At 43.3% G+C, this 25,682-nt stretch overlaps 1 protein-coding gene across 1 annotated transcript in view; it reads left to right on the forward strand.

Annotated features, from left to right (window-relative positions):
- LOC105484118 (calcium voltage-gated channel auxiliary subunit alpha2delta 4) overlaps window positions 1-25,682 on the forward strand; it is a 133,567-nt gene that overhangs the window by 2,152 nt on the left and 105,733 nt on the right. The window contains exons 2-6 of the mRNA XM_011745432.3: window positions 1,857-1,938; window positions 3,638-3,754; window positions 7,309-7,368; window positions 8,596-8,758; window positions 9,554-9,685. Of these exons, the coding sequence (XP_011743734.3) occupies window positions 1,857-1,938; window positions 3,638-3,754; window positions 7,309-7,368; window positions 8,596-8,758; window positions 9,554-9,685 (554 nt within the window). The remainder of the gene's footprint in view (window positions 1-1,856; window positions 1,939-3,637; window positions 3,755-7,308; window positions 7,369-8,595; window positions 8,759-9,553; window positions 9,686-25,682) is intronic.

Here is a 25,682-nt window from a genome sequence, read left to right on the forward strand (position 1 = left end):
TTCCGCCTGCAGGGCTTCCACCTCCGCCCAAGTCTGTTTCCACAGGGTCCCCAAAGCCCTCCTCGTGCCCAATCCAGGAGACATTCCTGGCCTTGTCTCCCCAGACCCTGTTGCTTGGGACACACAAGGCCCCCTCTCCTTTTATCCCAGTGCCTTGACTTCCATGACACTGCACTCCTCTGGGTCTCCCTGGGCACGGCTTATCTCTGCTGTCTTCAAGTGCTCCTCCTCTCCTGCCTCCCCATGAGGTTGGGGGTGCTCCCCAACATCTGTCAACGCTCAGAGATCTCATGCTGCACACCCTCCTTGAGAGAGCCCTCCTGCCCTCAGAATTCCAATCCCTACCTTTGTGCTGATGACTCCCGGCCCTGTCTCTACCTGTTAGACACATACCCAATGCTTATGGGCAGCTTTTCCTAAACCTCATGTGAGGTTTTAAATTCAGATGTGTGTCTTTCAAGATAAAACACAATTGGTGCCTTCCAGAGTTGTGCAGTGCACAACCTGCCCAATGGCACTTGGTAGCTCTGCAATGGGAACCTCACATTCAACAGAGCCCAAGGTACACACGTCACCTTTCACCCTCCTCAACTTGTTCCCCCGACCTTCCTGATAGTCTTAATTTTATTCAATAACAACACCATCAGGTCAACAGCCCACACTGGAAACCTGGAAGTCATGCTTTACTCCTCCAAGCTCTTCTGTACTCCCTACCTACAATCCCCTTCCAGATCCCTTTGCAGGCTAACCTCTACCAAACTTCTAACCCAGAGCTCAGATCTCCCTCCCCCAGGAAGGCTTCCCTTATACCACTACCTCTCCCCGACCTTCATGGGCACCTTCAGACGTGTACTATGCTACCTGCATGAGAAAACTGTCCCTGCAAAGGTGGGGACTGTGGGGTGGCTCCAGGCTGCCTCATGGCAGGATCCTGATAAACACTGGTTGAGTGGCGACTGCTGTTCTTGAAATGATCGCACAGGCAAACCTCTTCCGCTCCATTTGCAGAGGCTCAGACCCAGCCCTGGGTGCCTGCCCCCAGGACCCCAGGAGCCTGGCCCAGATGGTGGGATTGTGGTGCATTTCTGGGGCATGGGCCAGAGGTTGGGGCTCCCCACTAGGCTGCCCACGCAGAGGGCAAGGTGTGGCCTCCTCATGCCCTCTCAGCCTGCCCTGCCCTCAGCCTCAGCAGTGGCAGCTCAGAGCCTTTTCCTCCTGCGTCCTTGCCTCACGCATTCGCTGAGGTTTCAACAGAGGGTTTGGCAGCCCCCAGTGGCCTTGAGTGGAGTGCACTGGAGGGAACAATTCATTGAGAGGCCACAGCTATGGCCAGGCAGGTCCTCCTTTGTCCTCAGAGTCCTCCGACCGTGGCCTGAGCCTGTCCACTGCCTCTCCCCTCCTTCTCTCCTCTCGGTCCGCCACTCTCCAACCAGAGGCCCCAGAGGCTTGGGGTGAGGCTCAGTCCTGGGCTGGTCAGCCCTGCCTCATGACCCTCAGCAGGACGCTCACACACAGCAGTGCAGCCGCTGGAGCCAGAGGGTTCTCCGCGTCTCCTGCCCAGGCCGCGGCTGTAGCTTTAGGGACGGGAGGAGGGACAGGTGCTCTTGTGTGTGTTTCTGGGCATATGTCACATGTGTGTATGCATATGCATGTGTGTGTATGGGTATGCATGTGGGTGTATGTGTGTGTGCATTTCTTATGCATCATGTGTCTGTGTGTTTGAGTGTGCATGCATCAGCTGGTGTCTGTGTGTAGACACTTGCTTTCTATGTGTGTGAATCCATATGTCTATGCGTGTGTTTCTGTATTTGTGCATGTACTTGTGTGTATACACGTGTCCTTTCGTTGCCTGGCAGAGTGAAGCTATGGGCTGACACCTTCGGCGGGGACCTGTACAGCACTCTGACCAAATACTCGGGCTCCCTCTTGCTGCAGAAGGTCAGTCGCCCCCTTCCAGAGAGCCCACCGGGTGGCAGAGGGCAGTCAGCCATCAAAGCCCCCAGATGCCAGTGCTGTGAGGGGCCTTGGGCCTCCCATCAAATCGGACACTGAGGCCTGGGGAGATGAACGATTTGCTCAACTCCCAAAGCAAGGCAGGGGGGGCGGTTTGGGGGCGTGGTCAAGAGCATTGTGCCAGGTCCTCAGGGAGCAGAGGCCGAGGTGGAATTAGACGCAGGAGATGTACTGGGTGGGGGTGGGGTGAAGAATAAAGGGGAGACAGAGGGAGTGGATGGAGTGGGCTGCAGGCCTAACACCTGTGATGCTAGCGGAGCCTTGGAGGGCATGTGCAGGGCCCTAGGAGCTGCTTGGGCCATAGAAGGTGGACGGGCTGTGGCCTCTGTGCAGGGAGAGCTCCCATACCTCCAGCTGTCAGTCCCCCAGCCCCCAGCCACGTCCAGCATCCGCCCCCTTAATATGCATTGCTTGCTGTGCAGATTAACGGCTGGCTGGTCTTCTTACCAGGTTATAAACAACTTCACTGTTCTCTAATATTTGTAACCCCCCAGAGCAGTTCCAACGGCAGCTCACCCTGCTCCATTATTACCACTCACTGAGAGCTTCGTAGTCGTGATTTCATTCCCACCACCAATTCATGAGGCACCTTTTCCATATCACAAAGATCCTGAATCCCAGGCTTTTATGCTTGCGTGTGACCGCATGTCCCTCCTCAACTCCCCTGCCCACAGCCCCCAGGCCTGTCCCTGGTGGAGTAAGAGGAGCCAGGGTGGGCTGCTCCCTGAGCCCCCAGAGGCCACTGTAGCGATGACAGCTAAGACCCTGCCTGCCCCTCCCAGCACACTCCTATGCTGCACAGCACCACAACCCGGGCCGAGGAGCAGAGAGCAGTACCGATGTGGCCGTTTGGGGTAAAAGTATTCTGTAAAATCTCTGCGTTCTAGAGCATACACTAAAGCTATGTAAATGTCACATCTTACAAATGAGGAAACTGATTGACTGGCTTGCCTGTGGTCACACGGCCAATAAATTTCAGAGCTGGGTGAACAGACATTTACAATATACACAGTCAATGAGAGCTGGTCTCCCCTGGGCCCAGAAAGAAAACTCAAACCCCACTCCAGGCTTTCCTGGGCTCACTGGCAGTTGTCAGGCGGCTGTGCTCAGTTCCTGGAGCTGCCGGGCTCTGTTGGGACAGTGGGAGTTGAGGTTCACATCCGTGTGCACAGGGGCACTTTCACAGCAAGATACCTCTTTGGGGGCATTGGGGGAAAAGTGAACTGATGTCAGGGGTGGTTTCACAAGCCCTGGGAAGCAGCATGGCTCTGCACAAAGGACATGGGCAGGGATGCCTGGGAGCCCTGGCCCCATCAAGGGTCACCTGCTCACTGGCCTTGGTCAAGTTCACTGACTTCTCTGAGCCTCGGTCTACTCCCCTGTTAAGGGTATAGCTGCAATACGTCTAGAGCACCTGGAACAGAGAGACATTTGAAGAGAGGCAGCGATACTATCACTGGGGATGTTGTCCAAGGAGGAGAGGGCTAGGCCTCCCCCTAGTTGAGTAAACCAGGCTCCGTGTGCCAGAATGCACCTGTTGAGAGGATGGAGGCCATGCAAACACAGGTGCAACCATGCTGGTACAAAACCTCGTGCACCCATCTCTCCCACCTTCCCCAAACAGAAGTACAAGGATGTGGAGTCCAGTCTGAAGATCGAGGAGGTGGATGGCTTGGAGCTGGTGAGGAAGTTCTCCGAGGACATGGAGAACATGCTGCGGAGGAAAGTCGAGGCCGTCCAGGTACTCCAGGCCTGTGATCTGCAGGGCATTTCTCCCCAGCCCCATGACGCAGGGTGGCAGAGTGACCCTCCCCATGTCATGGCCCTGCATCCTCCCACCCTCGTGAGCCTCTCCTATCTTACAAGATTTCACCTTGTACCTCCATTAGCCAAAAGAACCCTTACTCCAAGAATCCCTGTAAAAGAGGTAATGATAGGAAACAAGAGGAGAGGGGAGGGGCTGGGATCGGAGCTCTGCCCCGAGGTGGCCATGCCCAGCACTGCCGGGTCAGCCTGCAGCCATTGTGGGGAACTCTGAGTCACCAGACCATACCCAGTGACCAGTACAGAGCACTGCACAGGGTGAGCACCTAGGAATTGCTTTGGGAGTGGATGGACAGATGAACAGAAGGAGGGTGGGAGTCGAGCTAGCTGGAGCCAGCAAAGCCAAGCTCCTGCCTCCTCTATCCTCCTTCTCATCTCTCCTCGTTCCTCCCTTACCCTCATTCAGCCATCAAGACCCACCTTCATGGCTAAAGTGCTCTGAGGGCCACCCAGGCAGCAGAGGTACTTACCGGGATGGGCCCTGTGCCCAGGTGACCCTGTTACTGGACATCCACCAAGCCTGGTGCGGCCCAGGAGAAACAGAAGCTGTCCCCTTCTCTGGGATGAAGTGTCTGCACTGAGGCCTATGGGGACCTGGATGGTATAAACCAGTAGATACAGTGTGGTTGGAGAGATACAGTCCTCCACTCCATCCAGTCAAGAATCGAACCATCCAAGACCAGTGCTGTCCCTGAAAGGACTCGTAAGACCAGCCAGGAGAACAAGGAGAGAGGAGATCAGGGGTGGTTGGCTGGGTTGGGAGGCTGAGGCCAGGGCCAAGCAGCAGGGGAAGGGGCAGATAGGGCAGGCGAGCTGCGGCCTCCTCAGTGTGCCGCCTTTCCCCCCACACCCATCACAACCCCCGGGAGGAGGCCGAGGTCAGGGTTGCTGGGGCCTTCTTTCCCATGTGTTATAATGAGCAGCATTTCTGCAGGCCTGGGGCAAGGGATCTTAGCATCAGGAACCAATGAGAAGATGCCTGGGGACTCAAGAGCCTATCCAGGGTCACTGAATCACACACCACAGCAGGAAGGCACCAGCCTCACACACAGCCTGGCACCTGCAGTGACGCCTGCCTCTTTCAATCAGTGAGCATTGTGTAAACAGCCTCCTTGGGTCAAACACAGACAGGGGGGTATGAAACTCGCCTGACTTCAGGCGTCGGTCCTTGTGTCACTAGAGTGTAGCCGGACAAGCCGCAGACAAAACTCCTCAGACACGGAGTTAAAGAAGGAAGGGATTTATTTGGCCGGGAGCATCGGCAAGACTCCTGTCTCAAGAGCCAGGCTCCCTGAGTGAGTAATTCCTGTCCCTTTTACGGGCTCACAACTCTAAGGGGGTCCACATGAGAGGGTCATGATCAATTGAGCAAGCAGAGGGTACGTGACTGGGGGCTGCATGCACCGGTAATCAGAACGGAACAGAACAGGACAGGGATTTTCACGGTGCTTCTCCATACAATGTCTGGAATCTGTAGATAACATAAGCAGTTAGGTCAGGGGTCAATAACTTTAACTACCAGGCCCAGGGCATGGCACTGGGCTGTCTGCCTGTGGATTTCATTTCTGCCTTTTAGTTTTTACTTCTTCTTTCTTTGGAGGCAGAAATTGGGCATAAGACAATATGAGGGGTGGTCTCCTCCCTTAGAGCAGCAAGCAGTTCTGAGACACCCCCAGAGGCTGGGGCTCCATGCTCCCTGTGCCCTTCCACAGCCTCAGACACCAAAGAAGCACTGCTCTGCGGACTTTCTCTGAGCACCAGTCCCTGCCCCTGCTGCGGGTGGTGTGTGGCGGTCACAGATCTTCTACGAGGATGCACATGGGAAGTTTCCTGCAAAGCCTCCCTGAAATGAGTATTTCCCTGTGGAATTTCCTTATCCTAGGATCTGTAAGCTGTGAGTGGGGAGGCAGGAATTATCCTACCCAATTTACAGTTGTATAAGCAGAAGACCAGAGAGGCTTAGTGGCTTGGCCCTGACAAAGCTAGAACAGGATCTTGGGTCCTCTGACTCCCAAAACACTTCCCCCACCCTGACTTACCCTGACACTCTGTGGTGCTGGCCTGCTCTTAAAAAAAAAAAAAAAAAAAAAACTGTGCCAGGTGTGGTGACTCACACCTGTAATCCCAGCACTTTGGGAGGCCGATGTGGGCGGATGATGAGGTCAAGAGATCGAGACCATCCTGGCCAACATGGTGCAACCCCATCTCTACTAAAAATACAAAAATTAGCTGGGCATGGTGGCAGGCACCTCTGGTCCTAGCTACTCGGGAGGCTGAGGCAGGAGAATTGCTTGAACCTGGGAGGTGGAGGTTGCAGTGAGCCAAGATCATGCCACTGCACTCCAGCCTGGGTGACAGAGCGAGACTCCATCTCAAAAAAAAAAAAAAAAAATTGTATTGCAGTAAAATACATGTAAGATAAAATTGACCATTATTTTGAAGTGTATAATTTAGTGGTATTAAGTACACCCACAATGTTGTACAACCATCTCCATCATCTAGTTCCAGAACTTTTTCACCACTCCAGGCAGAATCTGAGTACTAAGTAAGCAATCACTCCACTATCCACCTCCTCTTAGCTCCGCAACCACTAATCTCTTTCTGTCTATGGATTTGCCTGTTGTGGGTATTTCACGTAAATGGCATCATACAATATGTGACCATTTGTAGACTTATTTCACTTAGCATAATGTCTCCAGGGTTCATCTGTGTTGTTCCATGCATCAGCAATTCATTCCTTTTTAGGACTGTATAATATTCCATTGTGTGCATAGCCCACATTTTGTTTATTATTTCATCAAATGACAGACATTTGAGTTGTTTCCATCTTTTGGCTTTGAATACACACACACACACACACAAAATGCACGTATTTTAGTAGACTTTATTTTTTAGAGCCATTTTAGGTTCACAGCAAAATGTAGAAGAAAGTACAGTTTCCATACATCCCCTGTTGCCACAGCCTTCCCCACTATCGACACCCTGCATCCATGGTAGATTGGGTATAATCAGTGAATTTCCATTATCCCAAAGTCCATAGCACGCATTAGGGTTCACTCTCGTACATTCTGTGGGTTTGGAAACATGTGCAATGACATGCATCCGCTATTACAGTATCAGACAAAAGAATTTCACTGCCCTAAAAATCCCCAACCATTGGCAACCACTTATCTTCTCCATCTTCCTAGTCTTGCCTTTGCCAGAATGCCATGTTGTGGGGATCACACGGTACACGGCCTCTTCCGATGGGCTGCTTTCACTTAGCCGTATGCGCACGCTTTTTGGCTGTTGTGCATCGTGTGGCTGTGAATATTCGTGCTTGAGTTCTTGTTAGCGTCCCTGTTTTCAATTCTTCTGGGCATACACACCCAGGAGTGGAATTGCTGGGTTACCCGGCAACTGTTTCACTCGCTGAAAACCCGCTGGGTTCCTTTTACCCATTCTCCCTACCTCTGTGTTCCCATCCCTCAGAATCTGGTGGAGGCTGCCGAGGAGGCCGACCTGAACCACGAATTCAATGAATCCCTGGTGGTGAGTCCCACTCCTGGCACTGGTGCCAGAGGGCCAGGATCACCTGAGTACCAGATATGGGGGTGGTGGTGTAGAGTGGCGATCCACTGATTCCATAGACATTTACTGCTCACCCCCACACAGGCACAGCGATGTGCTATCCTCTGGATGGGAACTTGTTCTTGTCCTCAAGAAGCTCACAGTGCAAAGAACTCCAGTATAAGGCACATCACAAGTCACTACAGATGGGTGGATGGAGCCTCCGGAGAATGCAGGCTGGAGAAGGGGAGGGCTGCCCCAAAACTCCCGCAGACAGGGCGGCCTGGGGCTGCGCCCAGGGCTCAGGGGGATTTAGGCAGACAGGGCCTGGAAAAGGGGCCTTTGGTCACAGTGGAAAGAAGACACAGAAATAAGAAAACACAAGGTTGGTTGAGGAAACAGTGGGACCTGGGCCCTGTGTGTCCAGAGGCTGGTGACGAAGACAGTGGCCTTGGACAGTTAGATGAGGGGGTCGGGGGAGCCTTGGGTGCCAGCCTAGGAGCCTGGCCTTTCTCAGCAGGGAAAGGCAGGTGCGGAGGGCTTGAGGAGGGCTGGGACGCGGCTGGGAGTGTGCGTGGAAGGCCAGCGCGGGCCGCAGTGTCGTGAGGAGGAGCCGGGTGTGGGGTGCAGGAACCTGGCGTGGCAGTTGGCGTGGGGATGTCCGTGAGGCAGTCCTGGGGGGTGTTCAGGTGTGAACCCGGTCGTGTGGAGGAAATGGGCCGGGGCTCTGCTGGAGGCAATCCTAGCACACCCTCCAATACTGCGTTGGAGAGCCCGAGGGCAGCTGCGGGACTCGGAACCTGTCTGAGGCCAAGGCTGTAGGCCCCAAGATTCCGCAGGCACCGTTCTGGGGCTCTGGGGCCTTCCTGGCCCGCGAGAAGTGGACGAGCTGATGGGGCTCTTGTCTCTACCTGTCCTTGACTCGCGGCTGCCTGTCTCCTCTCCGCCTCGGCCGCGTCAACACACGCTGCTCCAAGCTGGGGACTGAGGCAGCGGCCAGGACGATGGTCATCAAACATCGGCCTCCTGGATGTTTTTGTCCCGAATCACCCTATCATTGCCCAGCGCGCCGCTGCAGGTGCCTGTGTAGACGCTGATGGCCGCTCCGCCCCGGCCCTCGCGTCCTCTCACCTGCGCCGTTTCTCTTCCTCTCTCTCCGCCCGTCCCCGTGCTCGGGCCGTCTCCGTGGGCCTCACCCGTCCACCCCAGTTCGACTATTACAACTCGGTCCTGATCAATGAGAGGGACGAGAAAGGCAACTTCGTGGAGCTGGGCGCCGAGTTCCTCCTGGAGTCCAATGCACACTTCAGCAACCTGCCGGTGAACACCTCCATCAGCAGCGTGCAGCTGCCCACAAACGTGTACAACAAAGGTAGCCTAGCACACTCAGCTCAGGCACTCACCAGGCACGCCCACCTGGCACACCCACCGGGCACTTACCAAACACACCCACCAGACACACCCACCAGGCACTTACCAAACACACCCACCAGACACACCCACCAGGCACTTACCAGACACACCAACCAGACACACCCACCAGACACACCCACCAGGCACACCCACCAGACACACCCACCAGACACACCCACCGGGCACTTACCAAACACACCCACCAGACACACCCACCAGGCACTTACCAGACACACCAACCAGACACACCCACCAGACACACCCACCAGGCACACCCACCAGGCACACCCACCAGGCACTTACCAGACACACCCACCAGACACACCCACCAGACACACCCACCAGACACACCCACCTGGCACACCCACCAGGCACTTACCAAACACACCCACCAGACACACCCACCAGGCACTTACCAGACACACCAACCAGACACACCCACCAGACACACCCACCAGACACACCCACCAGGCACACCCACCAGGCACACTTACCAAACACACCCACCAGGCACACCCACCAAGCACATGCAACAGGCACACCCACCAGACACACCTACCAGACACACCCACCAGACACACCCACGAGGCATGGCCACCAGACACACCCACCAAGCACACCCACCAGGCACGTCCACCAGGCACACCCACCAGGAACTCACCAGACACACTCACCGGGCACACCCACCAGGCATGATCACCATTTTCCTGAGAAGTTCTACAGGATCATGATCATCTATAATCTCACCCTTCAGACCCAGATATTTTAAATGGAGTCTACATGTCTGAAGCCTTGAATGCTGTCTTTGTGGAGAACTTTCAGAGAGACCCAACGTTGACCTGGCAATATTTTGGCAGTGCAACTGGATTCTTCAGGATCTATCCAGGTAAGGACATGGAGTTGCATCTCCATGACCTTCTGGGATTCTTCTCTGGAAATAAGACAATAGGGGCATTGAAGATGGACCCTGCCACTCAGGTCCCCAGTGAATAGGGCTGGTCCTTCTATCCCAAAGCATCTCCAAGCCCACACTTTAGCCCTTCTCACTGCATGATATGCACATATTAAAAGGCTGTGGAATGGATGAATGAATGAATGAATGATGAATGAAACCATCAAACACCATGAAACCAGTCATTGAATGCCCACATGAAGCTCCTGTCTCATGAAAAGTACTTTGGGAGATACAAAGAAGGATAAAACAATTCTTTACCTTAAGGACTGTATGTCCCAATTGGAAAAATGAGGCGCACTCGCCAAGAGTGTTCAGCAGCAATCCAGAAAATGGCACAGGCCACTCTGTGGCTAGTGGCCAACTTAATAGAGTCCATCAATAAAAATAGAAAACACAGAGCACAAAGTTTCCAAGAGTTCTACCTCTTTTTGGTTCCCATTTAAAATAAGCTGGCTCTCCATTTCACCCCAACCCATTTTTATAGTTTAGCACACAGTCCAGGAAGTCTTAAAGTTATCCCACTTTTCTGAAACAGGAAACCAGAAAGGCCCGAAAGGACTCCTCTGTGTCCACAGGCTGGAAAGTCATTCTCTCTCTTGGAGTGCAAAGGGACCTCAGAGCTCCTGCAGTTCCCATAGTTGGCATTGTGTTCTTCTGCCAGAATTCACAGCTAGCTATTGCAGCTGTTTTGATTCTCTGGAGCTTCAATGAATAGGTTTATCCTTCTTCCATGCAGCTTACATGCCCCTCCTGTCTACTCCAGGGTGGAATTCCTGTAAATATTCCTGCCACATCAGGGCTTCCAGAGACGCCAGCTTATATGTAAACAACACAGTCCAGATGTGAACTCATCAGTCAGTAGAAAGAGGCCATTTCTCACTATTTTGAATTGCACTATTTTTATTGTTGTTGAGTTTTATGAGTTATCTATATATTCTAAATATTGATCCTTTATCAGATGTGTGATTTGCAAATAATTTCTCCCATTCTGTGGGCTGCCTTTTTACTCTGTTCATATTGTCTTTTGATGAACAAACTTTTAATTTTTTTCTGAAATCCAATTTGGTTATTTTATCTTTTGACTGCCAACTCTAATGTCATAAAGTGTTTCCCCTATGTTTTCTAACAGGAGTTTTATAGTTTTAGGTCTTACATTTCCATTTTTAGTTAATTTTTATATATGGTATTAGATAAGAGTTCAGCTTCACTTTTTTGCATGTGGATATACAGTTGCCCCAGCACTATTTGTTGAAAAGACTGCCTTTCTTCCATTGAATGGTCTTGGTACACTTGTTGAAAATCATTTAATCATGTATGTGAGGCTTTATTTCTGGGATTTTTATCCTATTTCATTGATCTATATACCTCTCTTTATGCCAATACCATGCTGTTTTGATTATTGTAGTTTTTCAGTAATTTAAAAATCAGGAAGTGTGCCTCCATAGGTTTTTCTTTCCCCCAAATTGTTTGGGCTATTTGGGGTTTCTTGAGGTTCCATATACATTTTAGAATGAGTTTCTCTTGCTATTGAGATTTTGATAGGGATTGCATTGAATCAGTAGACCACCTTGGGTAGTACTGATATCTTAACAATATTAAGTATTTCAGTCTATGAATATGGAATGTGTTTTCATTATTCCTGTCCTTAATTTCTTTCAGCAATGTTTCATAGTTTTCATTGTTCAAGTCTTTCACCCATTGGTTAAGTTAATTCCTAAATATTTTATTCTTTTTGATGTTATTGTAAATAGGATTTTTAAAAATAATTTCTCAGATTGTTCACTGTTAATGTATAGAAATGCAACTGATTTTTGTGTGTCAAGTTTGTCCCCTGATACTTTGCTGAATTTATTTATTAGATCTAAGAGTTTTTTGTGGAATCCTTAGGGCATTCTACATATGAGATCATCTGTGAACAGACATAATTTTACTTCTTTCTTTCCAGTTTGAATGCCATTTTATTTCTTTTTTATACCTAATTGCTCTAGCTAAAATTTCCAATACTATATTGAGTAGAAGTGGCAAAAGTGCACATCCTGGTCTTGTTTTTGATAATAATAAAAAAAAATCTTCTAGTCTTTCACCATAGAGTATGATGTTTGAGATGTGGTTTTCCACACATGATTTTTATATCGGTTTTATTCTATCACTAGTTTTTTTTTAATGTTTTTGTCATCAAAGGATGTTTAATTTTGTGAAATGCTTTTTATGCATCCATTGGGATGGCCATGGAATTTTTTCCCTTCATTATGTTAATGTGTGTATTACATTGATCAATTTTCATATGTTGAACCATCCTTGCATTCCAGGAATAAGTCCTATTGGTTATGGTGTGTAATCCTTTTAATATGCTCCTGAGTTTTGCTTGCTAGTTTTATGTTTTCATCCATTCTGCCAATCTCTGTGTTTTGATTGGAAAGTTTGATCCATTTATATTTAAAGTAATTACTGTTGAGGGACTTATTTCTGTCATTTTGCTATTTGTTTTCTACAAGCCTTAGGCTTTTTGTTCCTCATTTTCTGCATTACTGTCTTCTTTTATGTTTAGTTGATTTTTTGTAGGGAAACATTTAAATTTCTTTCTCATTTCCTTTTATATGTATTCTATAGTTATTTTATTTCTGGTTACCAGAGGGATTACATTTAACATCTTAAAATTATAACATTCTAATTTGGATTTATAACAGGTTAACTTCAATAACATACAAAAACTTGGCTCCTTTACAGCTCCTTATCCACCCCTTTTGGTTGTTGTTGTCACAAAATTCCTTCTTTATACATTGTGTGCCCCAAACCACAAACTAATAATTCTTGTTTTTTAATTTTTAATTTTTGTGGTATATAGTATGTGTATATATTTATGAGGTATATGAGATATTTTGATATAGGCATACAACATTTAATAATCACATCAGGGCAAATGAGGTATCCATTGCCTCAAGCATTTATCCTTTGTGTTACAAACAATCCAATTATACTCTTTTAGTTATTTTAAAATGTAAAATTAAATTATTACTGACTATAGTTACCCTGTTGTGCTATCAATACTAGATCTATCCATTCTTTCTATTTTTTGTACCCATTAACCATCCCACTTCTCCCCCACCCCATCACTACCCTTCCCAGCCTCTGGTAGCTATTATTCTAATTTTTATCTCTATGGGTTCAGTTGTTTTAATTTTTAGCTCCCACAAATAAGTGAGACGTGAAGTTTCTTTATGTACCTGACTTATTTCACTTAACATAGTGGCCTCTGGTTCCATTCATGTTATTGCAAATGACAGAATCTCATTCTCTTTATGGCTGAATAGTACTCCACTGTGTACATGTACCACATTTTCTTTATCCATTCATCTAATGTTGATGGATATTTAGATTGTTTATGAATCTAGGCTATTGTAAATAGTGCTGCAATGAACATGGGAGTGCAGATATCTCTTCAATATATGGATTTTCTTTCTTTTAGGTAGATACCTAGCAGTGGGATGGCTGGATCATATGGTAGCTCTATTTCTAGTTTTTTGAGGAACCTCAAAACTGTTCTCCATAGTGGTTGTACTAATTTGCATTCTCACCAATAGTGTATGAGTGTATGAGTTTCTCCAAGTTCTTGCCAGCATTTGTAATTGCCTGTTTTTTGGATACAAGCCATTTTAATTGGGGTGAGATGATATCTCATTGTAGTTTTGATTTGTATTTCTCTGATAATCAATGATGTTGAGCCTCTTTATATACCTGTTTGCCATTTGTCTTTCTTCTTTTGAGACATGTACATTCAGATTTTTGCCCATTTAAAAATCAGATTATTTGATTTTTTTTTTTTCTCATTGAGTTGTTTGAGCTTCTTATGTATTCTGGTTATTAATCCCTTCTCAGATGGATAGGAGTTTGCAAATATTTTCTCCCATTCTGTGCATTGTCTGTTTACTTTGTTGATTGTTTCTTTTGTTGTGCAGAAGCTTTTTAACTTGATATGATCCCATTTATCAATGTTTGCTTTGGTTGCATGTGCTTGTGGGGTATTACTCAGGATATCCTTGCCCAGTTCAATGTCCTGGAGAGTTGCCCCAATGTTGTCTTTTAGTAGTTTCATCATTTGAGGTCTTAGGTTTAAGTATTTAATCCATTTTTATTTAATTTTGGTATATGGTGAGAGATAGGAGTCTAGTTTCATTCTTCTGCATGTGAATATCCAATTTTCCCAGCACCATTTATTGAAGAGACTGTCCTGTCCCCAATGTGTGTACTTGGCACCTTTGTAAAAAAAATGAGTTCACTGTAGATGTATGGATTCATTTCTGCATTCTCTATTCTGTTCCATTGGTCTATGTGTCTGTTTTTATGCCAGTGCCATGCTGTTTTTCTTACTATAGCTCTATAGCATAATTTGAAGTCAGGTAATGTTATTCCTCCAGTTTTGTTCTTTTTGCTCAGGATAGCTTTGGCTCTTCTGGGTATTTTTTGGTTCCATATACATTTTTGAATTGTTTTTTCTATATCTGTGAAGAATGTCATTGGTATTTTGATAGGGATTGCATTGAATGTGTAGATTGCTTTGGATAGTATGGACATTTTAACTATATTAATTCTTCCAATCCATGAACATGGAATATTTTCCATTTTATTGTGTTCTCTTCAATTTCTTGCATCAATTTTATAATTTTCCTTGTAGAGACCTTTCACTTTTTTGATTAAATTAATTTCCAGGTATTTTATTTTATTTGTGGCTATTGTAAATGGGATTACTTTCTTGATTTCTTTTTCAGATTGTTTGCTGTTGGCATATAGAAATGCTACTGATCATTGTATGTTGACTTTGTCTCCTGCAACTTTACTGAGTTTGTTTATCAGTTCTAATAGTTTTTTGGTGGAGTATTTAGGTTTTTCCAAATATAAGATCATATTATCTGCAAACAAGGATAATTTGACTTCTTCCTTTCGAATTTGGAGTCCCTTAATTTTTTTCTCTTGTCTGATTGCTCTGGGTAGGACTTTCAGTACCATGTTGAATAATGGTGGTGAAAATGGACATCCTTGTCTTGTTCCAGATCTTAGAGGAAAGGCTTTCAGTCTTTCCCCATCTAATATGATACTAGCTGTGGATCTGTTGTATATGGTTTTTATTATGTTGAGGTACATTCCTTATATACCCAGTTTTTTTAGGGTTTTTACCATGAAGAGATGTTGAATTTTATCAAGTGCTTATTCTGCATCAATTGAAATGATCATATGGTTTTTGTCCTTCTTTCTGTTGGTAAGATGTATTATATTGACTGATTCACATTTGTTGAACCATCTTTGCATGGTTCATCTCTTTGCACAGTTCATCTCTTAGTCATAAGGAGTGATCTTTTTGATGTATTGTTGTATTCACTTTGTTAGTGTTTTCATTGAGAATTTTTGCATCAATGCTCTTCAGGGATATTGCCCTGTAGGCTTTTTGTTTGTTTGGTTTTTGTTTTGATATGTCTTTTTTGGGTTTCAGTATCAGGATAATGCTGGCCTTGTATACTGAGTTTGGAAGTATTTTCTCTGCCTCTATTTTTCATAAAGTTTGAGTATGATTGGTATCAGTTATTTCTTAAATTTTTGGTAAACTTCAGCAATTCTGAAACCATCTGGTTCCAGTCTTTTCTTTGCTAAGAGACTTTTTATAATGGGTTCAATAGCATTACTTGTTATTGATCTGTTCAGGTTTTGGATTTCTTCATGGTTCAATCTTAGTAGGTTGTATGTGTCTAGGAATTTATTCATTTCTTCTAGGTTTTCCAATTTATTGGCATATATTTGCTCAGAGTAGCTTCTAATGATCCTTTGAATTTCTGTGGTATCAGTTGTAATGTCTCCTTTTTCATCTATGATTTTATATATTTGAGTCTTCTCTCTTTTGTTCTTAGTGGGGCTAAAAGTTTGTCAATTTTGTTTATCTTTTTTAAAAACCGACTTTTTCATTTCATTGATCTTTTGTATTTTTTATCATTTCAATTTCACTTATTTCTGTTTTGATCTTTATTATTTCTTTTCTTCTACTAACTTTGGGTTTGGTTTGCTTTTGCTTTTCTAGTTCTTCAAGATGTATTGTTAGGTTATTTAAAATTTTTCTACTTTCTTGATATAGACACTTACAGCTATAAAATTCCATCTTAGTACTGCATTTGCTGTATCCCATAGGTTTTAGTATGTTGTGTGTCCATTATCATTTGTTTCAAGAAATTTTTCAATTTTCCTTCTTAATCTCTTCATTGAATGATCATTTTATAGCATATTGTTTAATTTCCATGTTTCTGTATAGTTTTCAAAATTCCTCTTCTTGTTGAGTTCTAGTTTTATTCCATTGTGATCAGAGAAAACACTTCATATTATTTCAACTTTTTGAAATGTTTTGAGACTTATTTTCTGGCCTAAATATACTCTGTCCTTGAGAATGATCCATGTGCTGAAAATAATTTGTATTCTGTAGCCATTGAGGGAAATGTTTTGTAAATATCTATTAAGTCTATTTGGCCCATAGTACAGATTAAGTATGATGTTTCTTTGTTGATTTTCTGTCTGGATGATTTGTCCAATGCTGAAAGTGGGGTGTTGAAGTCTCCAGCTGTTATTGCATTGGGGTCTATCTCTCTCTTTAGCTCTAATAATATTAGCTTTATATATCTGGCTGCTCCAGTAAATATATTTTTACAATTGTTATATCCTCTTGCTGAATTGACCTGTTTATCATTTTCTAATGACATTCTTTGTCTCTCTTTATAGTTTTTGTCTTGAAATCTATCTTGTCTGATGTAAGTATAGCTGCTCCTGCTCTTTTTTTGGTTTCCTTTTGCATTGAATGTCTTTCTCCATTCCTTTATTTTCAATGTGTGTCTTTACAGTTGAAGTGTGTTTCTTATAGGCAACAGATCAATAGTCTTGCTGTGTTTTTTGTTTGTTTGTTTTTAGGTTTTTAAAAATGTTTTTTGCCAATGACACAGTCCTCAGGAGGCCCTGAGAACATGTGCCCAAGCTTTGTTTTGTTTTGTTTTTTTTAATCCATTCATTCATTCTATGTCTTTTGAGTGGAGTGTTGAGTCCATTTATATTCATGTTATTGATAAGTAAGGACTTAACTCCTGCCATTTTGTTACTGTTTTCTGGTTGTTTTGTGCTTCTCTTTTTTCCTTTTTTCTCGTCTTCCTTTTAGTGAGGGTGATTTTCTCTGGTGGCATATTTTAATTTATTGCTTTTTATTTTTTGTGTATTCATTGTATACTTTTAGATTTGCAGTTACCAAGAGGCTTGCAAATAATATCTTATAACCCATTATTTTAAACTGATGACAACTTAATACTGATTGCATAAACAAACAAGCAAAAAGAAAACTAATAAAAACTTTGCATTTTAACTTCGTCCCTCTGCTTTTTAACTGTTTGTGAACTGTCTATGTCTTGAAAAGTTATAGTTATTATTTTTGATCAGCTCTTCTTTTTGTTTTTCCACTTAAGATATTAATAGTTTACATACCACAATTATAGTGTTACAATATTCTGTGTTTTTTTATGTATTTACTATTACATTGAGCTTTGTACCTTCAGATGATTTCTTATTGCTCATTAATGTCCTTTTCTTTCAGATTGAAGAACTTCCTTTAGCATTTCTTATAGGACAGGTCTTGTGTTGATGAAATCCCTCAGCTTCTGTTTGTCTGGGAAAGTCTTTATTTCTCCTTCATATTTGAATGAATTTTTTGGATATGCTACTCCAGGGTAAAAGTTTTTTTTTCCTTCAGAACTTTAAATACGTCATGCTACTCTCTCCTGGCCTGTAAGGTTTCCACTGAAAAGTCAGCTGTCAAACATATTGGAGCTCCGTTTTCTGTTATCTGTTTGTTTTCTCCTTGTGTTTTTAGTATCCTTTCTTTATCCTTGACCTTTGGGAGTTTGATTATTAAATGCCTTGAAGTAGTCAACTTTGGGTTAAATCTGCTTGGTGTTCTATCTGCTTGGTAACCTTCTTGTGCTTGATTATTGGTATATTTTTCTGGGTTTGGGAAGTTCTCCATTAGTATTCTTTTGAATAAACTTTCTACCCCAATCTCTCTCTCTCTACCTCCTCTTTTAGGCCAATAACTCTTAGATTTGCTTTTTTGAGGCTACCTTCTAAACCTTGTAGGCATGCTACTTTTTAAAAAATCTTTTTTTCTATTTGTCTCCTCCGTGTATCTTCAAATAGCCTGTCTTCAAGCTCACTAATTCTTTCTTCTGCTTGATCAATTCTGCTATTAAGAGATTCTGATACATTCTTCAGTTTGTCAGTCATATTTTTCTCTTTTTTTTTTGAGACAGTTTCGCTGTGTTGCCCAGGCTGGAGTGCAGTGGTGTAATCTCAGCTCACTGCAACCTCTGCCACCTGAGTTCAAGCTATTCTCCTGCCTTAGCCTCCCAAGTAGCAGGGACTTCAGGTGCATGCCACCACACCTGGCTAATTTTTGTATTTTTTTTAGTAGAGACAGGGTTTCATCATGTTGGCCAGGGTGGTCTTGAACTGCTGACCTCAAGTGATCCACCCACCTCGGCCTCTCAAAATGCTGGGATCACAGGCGTGAGCCACAGCACCCTGCCTCTGTTGCATTTTTCAACTTCAAAATTTCTGCTTCATTCTTTCAAATTATTTCAATTTCTTTGTTAAATTTATCTGATAAGATTCTGAATTCCTTCTCTGTTATCTTGAATTTCTTTGAGTTTTCCCCAAACAGCTATTTTTAATTCTCTGTCTGAAAGGTCACCTCTCTCTCTCTCTTGCTCTCTCTCTCGGATTGCTCTCTGGTGGTTTATTTAATTTGTTTGGTGAGATCATGTTTCCTTGGATGGTCTTGATGCTTGTGGACGCTCTCCAGTGTCTGGGCATTGGAGAGTTAGGTATTTATTATAATCTTCACAGTCTGGGCTGTGAAGAATGAAAGTTTGTATCTATCCTTCTTGGGGAGGTTTCTAGGTATTCAGAGGGACTTGGGTGTTGTGATCTAAGTGTTTGGTCACTACAGCCATATCTGCATGAGGGAACACCTCAAGCCCAGTTAACACTGTGGTTCTTGTAGACTTGTAGAGATACCATTTTGGTGTTCTTGGATAAGATCTGAAAGAATTCTATTATCAGGCAGAGATTTGTTATCTCCCATTACTGTCTCCCAGACAGACAAAGTCTCTCTCTCTGCTTCTGTCTCTGCTGAGCTGCCTGGAGCTGGAGGAGGGGTGACGAAGCACCCTTGTATCCACCATCACTGGGAACATGCTGGGTCAGACCTGAAACCAGTGTAGCACAGGGCCTCTCCCAAGGCCCACTGTAACCACTACCTGCCTACTGCCTATGTTCACTCAAAGCCCTAAGGCTCTATGCTCAGCAGGTGGTGAAGCCAGCCAGGCTTGTGTCCTTCCCTTCAGGGGAGCAAGTTCCCCCAGATCCTGGGCAGGCCCATAGAAGCAGCCAGGAGCCAGAACCTGGAGTCATAAACCTTAGAAATCTACCTGGTGCTCTATTCTACTGCAGCTGAGCTGGTACTCAAACCACAAGACAAAGTATTTTCCACTCTTCCCTCCCCTTTTCCCAGGCAGAAGAGTCCCTCCTCATGTCCACCACCACCACAGGCCCACAGGAAGTACTGCCAGGCTACTGCCAATGTTCACTTAAAGACCCAAGGGCTCTTCAGTCAGTTTGTGGGACTCATCCTTCAAGGCAGTGGACTCCCCTGTGGCCCAGGGTAGGTCCAGAAGTTCTGCCCAAGACCCAGGGCCTGGAATCAGGGACTCTAACAGCCCACTTTGTGCTCCACCCCCACTATGTCCAAGCTGATGCCTAAGCTGCAAGACAAAGTCCACTGTACGCTTCCCTCTGCTTTTTTCAAGCAGGAGTCTCTCCTCATAGCCACCACAGCTGTGAATGTGCTGGGTCACACCTGAAGCCAGCGTGTCTCAGAGTCTAACTCAAGGCCCACAGTGTGTACTACCTGATTACCAATACTGATTATTCAGGGCCCAAGGGCTTGCTATTTATTTATTTATTTATTTATTTATTTACTTTTGAGACGGAGTCTCACTCTGTCGCCCAGGCTGGAGTGCAGTGGCTAGATCTCAGCTCACTGCAAGCTCCGCCTCCCGGGTTCACGCCATTCTCCTGCCTCAACCTCCCGAGTAGCTGGGACTACAGGCGCCCGCCACCTTGCCCAGCTAGGTTTTTTTTGTATTTTTTAGTAGAGATGGGGTTTCACCGTGTTAGCCAGGATGGTCTCGATCTCCTGATGTCGTGATCCGCCCGTCTTGGCCTCCCAAAGTGCTGGGATTACAGGCTTGAGCCACCACACCCGGCCAAGGGCTCTTTAGTTAGCCAGTGATGAATCTTGTCAAGGACTGAGCTCTTCCCTTCAATGCAGCAGGTTCTCTTGTAGACCAGAGTGTGTCTAGAAATGTCATCCAGGAGCTAGGGCCTGGAATGGGGGCCTCAGGACTATGCCCAGTGCTCTATCCTACTGTGGCTGAGCTGGTATCCAAGTTGCAAGACAAAGTGCTCTTTACCCTCTCATCTTCTCAAGTGGAAGGAAGGGGTCTCTTTTGGAGCTACAAGCTATGCTGCCTGGGGTTAAGGGTGGAGTAACACAAAGCATTCCCTTGGCCGCCCCACCTGGTATTTCACTAGATTATGTGTCCCCCAAGTCCACTGGCTCCAAGGCCAGCAGAGCACTAGAACTTGCCTATGAGTTGCATTCCTTGTGGCCTAGATTGTCTTTCAAGTTTATTTAGTACCCCAGGGCACTTTTAGCCCGTGATGGTGAGGCTTGCCCAGACTCAGGTTCTGGCTGCTGGGATGGGCGATTCCTGTCTGACTAGGCTCCCTCTGTGGGCACCATCTGAGTTCTGCCTGGGGTTGGCAGCACTGAGTTCCAATGCAAAGTCCCACAATCACTGCATCTTCCCTCTCCCAAGTACTTAGATTCTCTCTCTGTGGCGTGTGGCCACCGAAGGGGGTTTGGCATGGGTGGCATCAACAATTCAAGGCTGTTTTGTATAACCTCTTCAATGCCTCTTTCAGTGATATGGAGTTAAAATCAGGTACTGTTTTTGCTTATTTGATTTTTGCCTCTTATGAAGATGCTTTTTTTGTGCAGATTGTTGTTAAATTTGGTGTTCCTTTGGGGAAGATGACTGGTAGAGGCTTCTATTCAGCCATCTCACTCTCCCTCTCTGTCTTAATAATTTTTTGAATGCATTAGTCTTTTAAATTCTGTAGAAAACAAAATTTTGTGTTACAATAATACAAGTTTTCAGCCTAGTACTGGCTTTGTAAAATGTGTTAGTCTCTTAAATCATGCAGAAAACAAGCAGTAGAGTTAAAATCAGTGTTACAATAATATTAGCTTTCATAATTGCCCATGTATTTTCCTTTATGAGACCTTTATTTTTTAAATATGGCTTCAAGTTACTGTCTAGTGTCCTTTCATTTCACCCTGCAGGAATCCCTTGAGCATTTCTTACAGGGCAGGTCTATTAGCAAAAAACTCCTTCAGCATTTTAAAATACAGGAATGTCTTAATTTCTCTCTCACTTTTGAAAGATAGTTTTGCCAGATAGAGGATTCTTGGTTGATGAGCTTGTTTAAATTCTCTTTTAGCACTTTGAATATATCAGTTCATCAACTCTGGCCTGCAAATTTCTGATGAGAAATCTACTGATTATTTTATTGATAGTCCCCTGTATATGATGAGTCCCTTTTCAGTTGCAACTTTTAAGCTTCCCTCTTTATCTTTGCCGTTTGAACTTTTGATTGTAATGTGTCTCCTGTGTGTGGATCTCTTTGAGTTGATTTTACTTAGAGTTCATATTTGGATGTTTATATTCATGTCCTTCATCAAATTTGGGGAGTTTTCAGCCATTATTTCTTCAAATACTCTCTCATTATTTCTTCAAAATTTTTGTCACTCTTCTCCTTTTGAGACTCTCACAATGCATACGTTGGTCAACTTGATGGTTTCCTATAGTTTTCTTAGACTCCATTCACTTTTCTTTAAGCTTTTTCCTTTCTGTCCCTTAAACTCAATAATTTCCATTGTCCTATCTTCAATTTCACCGATTCTCTCTTCCACCTTCTCAAATATGCCTTTGAATCCCTCTGGTGGATTTTTAAAGTTTCAGTTACTATATTTTCAGCTCCAGAATAATTTTAAATTTACTTTTAGATTTCTCATCTCTTTACTGATATTTTCATTTCGTTCATATATTGTTTCTTGACTTTTTCCACATCTTTCTTTAGTTCTTTGTATGTCTCAAAGACAGTTGTTGTAAAGTCTTTGCTTGATAGATCTACCATCAGATATTTTTCAGAGATAGTTTCTGTTGGTTTATTTTTTCCCTCTGAATGGGCCACACTTTCCTTTTTGTATGCCTTGTAATTTTTGTTAAAAAGTGGACATTTCAATTTACATTTGAACTGAACATTCATATGGTAGCTCTGGAAATCATACTCTCCTTCTCTAGAGTTTCCTGTTTTTGTTATTTTAAAAAAATTGTTGTAGGCTGCCTCTGTGCTGAGGCTCAGCCTGAGGTGTAAACTTAAGTTCTTGTCAGGTCTTTTCTAAGCCTTATTCTGGGTACGCATGGTCACTTTCTAATTTCCTATGCAGTTGTTTTTGAATATTTTAGTTTTTAATGTCTGGCTCACAAAAGCAGAAAATAAGAAAATGAAGGGGGAAAATGATCACTGGCTCTTTAAATATCCTGAAAATAACCTCAGTATAGGAAGAGAGGTTTGCAGCAATGGGAGGAAGTACAACAATGCACAGACACTTCTTTATTTGCACTTTTGTGATCAGAAGCAGCAATCAGCAATCAGAGCACAGAACCTCAATATGGAGGACAGGATTCTTTTTGCTCACCCTGGCTTCTACAAGCTGTGTAAACTGTTCCAAGAACACATGCACACCTGCCCAGCACTGGGCTGGGGCATGAGTAGCTGCTACTGTGCTAAAAGCTAAAATAAACAGAAATTAACTGCAATTTACCATCCAAGACCTCCCCTGGAAGTTGCAAATCTTTAATAGACTGCAGAGTTCCAAAATAGTTACAGCAGACAGATTCTACCAGCGCAGTTGTTGTCTAGATGGGATATAGATTCCTGGTGCTTGCTACTCCACCATCTTCCCAGAATCCACTCTCTGCTTTGTTTTTGTTGTTTGTTGTTGTTGTTGTTGAAATTTATAAAACTGGTTTAGTATATAGGCTTTTAGAGCTTGCTTTCCATTGAGCATTGTGCTCAATGGGCTGTCACATATTCTTGGGGGCAAATTTATCCATCCTTTTGATGCCATCTGGGTTTTTTCCAGTTTTTGTTTTTCTTCTTTGTTTTTTACTTTTGTGAACAGTGTTATTATGAAAATTCTTACACATGTCTCCTGAGACGTATTACGAAAGTGTCTCTTGGGTGTATACCTAGGAATGGAATTGCTAGGCCCTAAGATATGTGGGTATTCAACTTTGAAAAGAAAATTCCAAATTTTTTTCCAAAATACTCACACCAATTATATTCCCACAATCAATGAATAAGAGATCCCATTGATGAACAATTTATCTAACTCTGAATGTTGTTAAACTTAGAAGTGTTTTGTTGGCCAGGTGCAGTGACTCACACCTGTAATCCCAGCACTTTGGGAGGCCAAGTCAGGGGGATCGCTTGAGCCCAGGAATTCAAGACCAGCCTGGGCAACATAGTGAGACATCATCTCCACCAAAAAATTTTTTAAAAATGAAAATCAGCCAGTCATGGTGGCGTGCACCTGTGGTGCTATTCAGGAGACTGAGGTGGGAGGATTACTTGAGCCCAGGAGTCTGAGGCTGCAGTGAGTTGTGATCATGTCACTGCACTCCAGCCTGAGTGACAGACCAAGACCCTGTCTCAAAAAAATATTTTTTTGCTAATAATTTTTTAGTATAAAATAGTATTTCATAGTGGTCTAGCATTGCATTTCCCTGATCAGTCATGAAGTTGAGCATTTCTTTATATGTTATTAGCTGTATGTATATCCTCTTTTGTGAAATGCATATTGTCTTTTGCCTACTTAACTATTGAATTTTCTAATGTTAACCAATCCTTGTATCCCTGTGAGAAACCTAACTTGATTATAGTAAATGATCCTTTTATGCATTGCCAGATTTGGTTTATTAATATTTTGTTTAGGATTTTTGCTTCTATATTTATAAGTGAAATGGTCCCATAATTTTTCATTCCTTTACCATCCTTGTTAGGTTTTCAAAATTATACTAACTTCATAGAATATATTTGGGAGTAGTCCCTCTTTTTCTGGTTTTTGGAAATATTTGAATAAGATTAGAATGATCTTTTCCTCAAATGCTTGATAGATTTCATCTATAAAGCATGTAGGCCTGATGTTTTCTTATGGGAAGATAAAATTACTGCTTTGATTTATTGATCACTTGTAATGCTAATGTGGCTTTCTATTTCTTAAAATTTGAAGTAGTTTTATTTAGAATCCATCCATTTTATCTGACTTTTCAAATTTATTTGTATGAATCTATTATTCTCCTATTATCATATTTTAAGTCTCTGCTGTATCTGTAATTGTGTCCCCTTTTAATTTACAGTATTATGCATTTTTTTCTTTTCAATTCCCCATAGATTTCTCTACTTTGTTAGTCTTGTCAGCAATCATTTTTTGTCTTTGTTGACTGCTCTTAACTATTTCTCTATTTTCTATTTCACTTATTTTAGCTCTTTCTTATGTTCTCTTTTCCCTTTCTTTGAGTTTATTTTGTTCCTCCTCCTAACTTCTTAAATGAGACACTTAGCTTTAAGTTTCAGCCTCCCTGTATTTCTAAAATAAATGTTAATTCTACACTATACCGCTAGAAGCTCTGTTTTTGCTGCATCTCACAGGTTTTTATTGGTAGTGAGTTTTTTTAAATTTTATTTTTATTTATGGCAAAAATATATATAATATAAAATTTACTAGCTTAACCATTTTAAGTGAACTTATTAAAAGTATCACTGATAACAAGTGCATTTTCATTGTTGTGCAACAATCACCACCATCCATCTCCAAAACTCTTTTTATCTTGCAAAACTTTATACTTATTAAACAATAACTTTCCATTCTCTTCTCCCCTCTAGCCTCTGGCACCCTCATTCTATGCCTATCTCTATGAATTTAACTATTCTATGTACATCATATAAGTGAAAACATACAGTATTTGTCATTTTGTGATGGGCTTACTTCACTTAGCATAATGCCCTTAAGGTCCATCCATGTTGTAGCATATGTCAGAATTTACCTTCTTTTTGAGGCTGAATAATATTTCATTTTGCGTGTATACATATATATGTACATGCACATACATATACACACACACACACGTGGGAATGTAAAATGGTAAGGCCTCTATCACAAGGGTTCCAACTTTTCTAAATCCTTGCCAGCTTGTTATTTTCTGGAGTTTTCTTTTTGTTTAGTGTTTTATAGTTTTCCTGGTAGTAGCCATCCTAATGGGTGTGAGGTAGTATCTAACGGCAACTTTGATTTGCATGCCCCTAATGATTAATGACTTTGAACATATTTTCATGTGCTTACTGGCCATTTGCTCATCTTTGAGAAATATCTGTTCAAGTTCTTGGCTCATTTTAAAATCAGGTGTTGTTGTTGAGTCATAGGAGTTCTTTATATATTCTGAATATTAACCTCTTGTCGGATTGACGGTTTCCAAATATTTGCTCCCATTCTATGGGTTACTTTTTCACTCTGTTGACTGTAGCCTTTGATACATACAGGTTTTTAATTTTGATATCCAATCCATCTATTTTTTCTATTGTTGCCTGTAGTTTTGGTATAGAGGTAGTGTTTTAATTATCATTTGCTTCTAAATATTTTGAAATTTATCTGTGATTTCTTCGATAT

Source organism: Macaca nemestrina, chromosome 10 (genome assembly GCF_043159975.1).
Source record: "Macaca nemestrina isolate mMacNem1 chromosome 10, mMacNem.hap1, whole genome shotgun sequence".
NCBI classification, from domain to species: domain Eukaryota; kingdom Metazoa; phylum Chordata; class Mammalia; order Primates; family Cercopithecidae; genus Macaca; species Macaca nemestrina.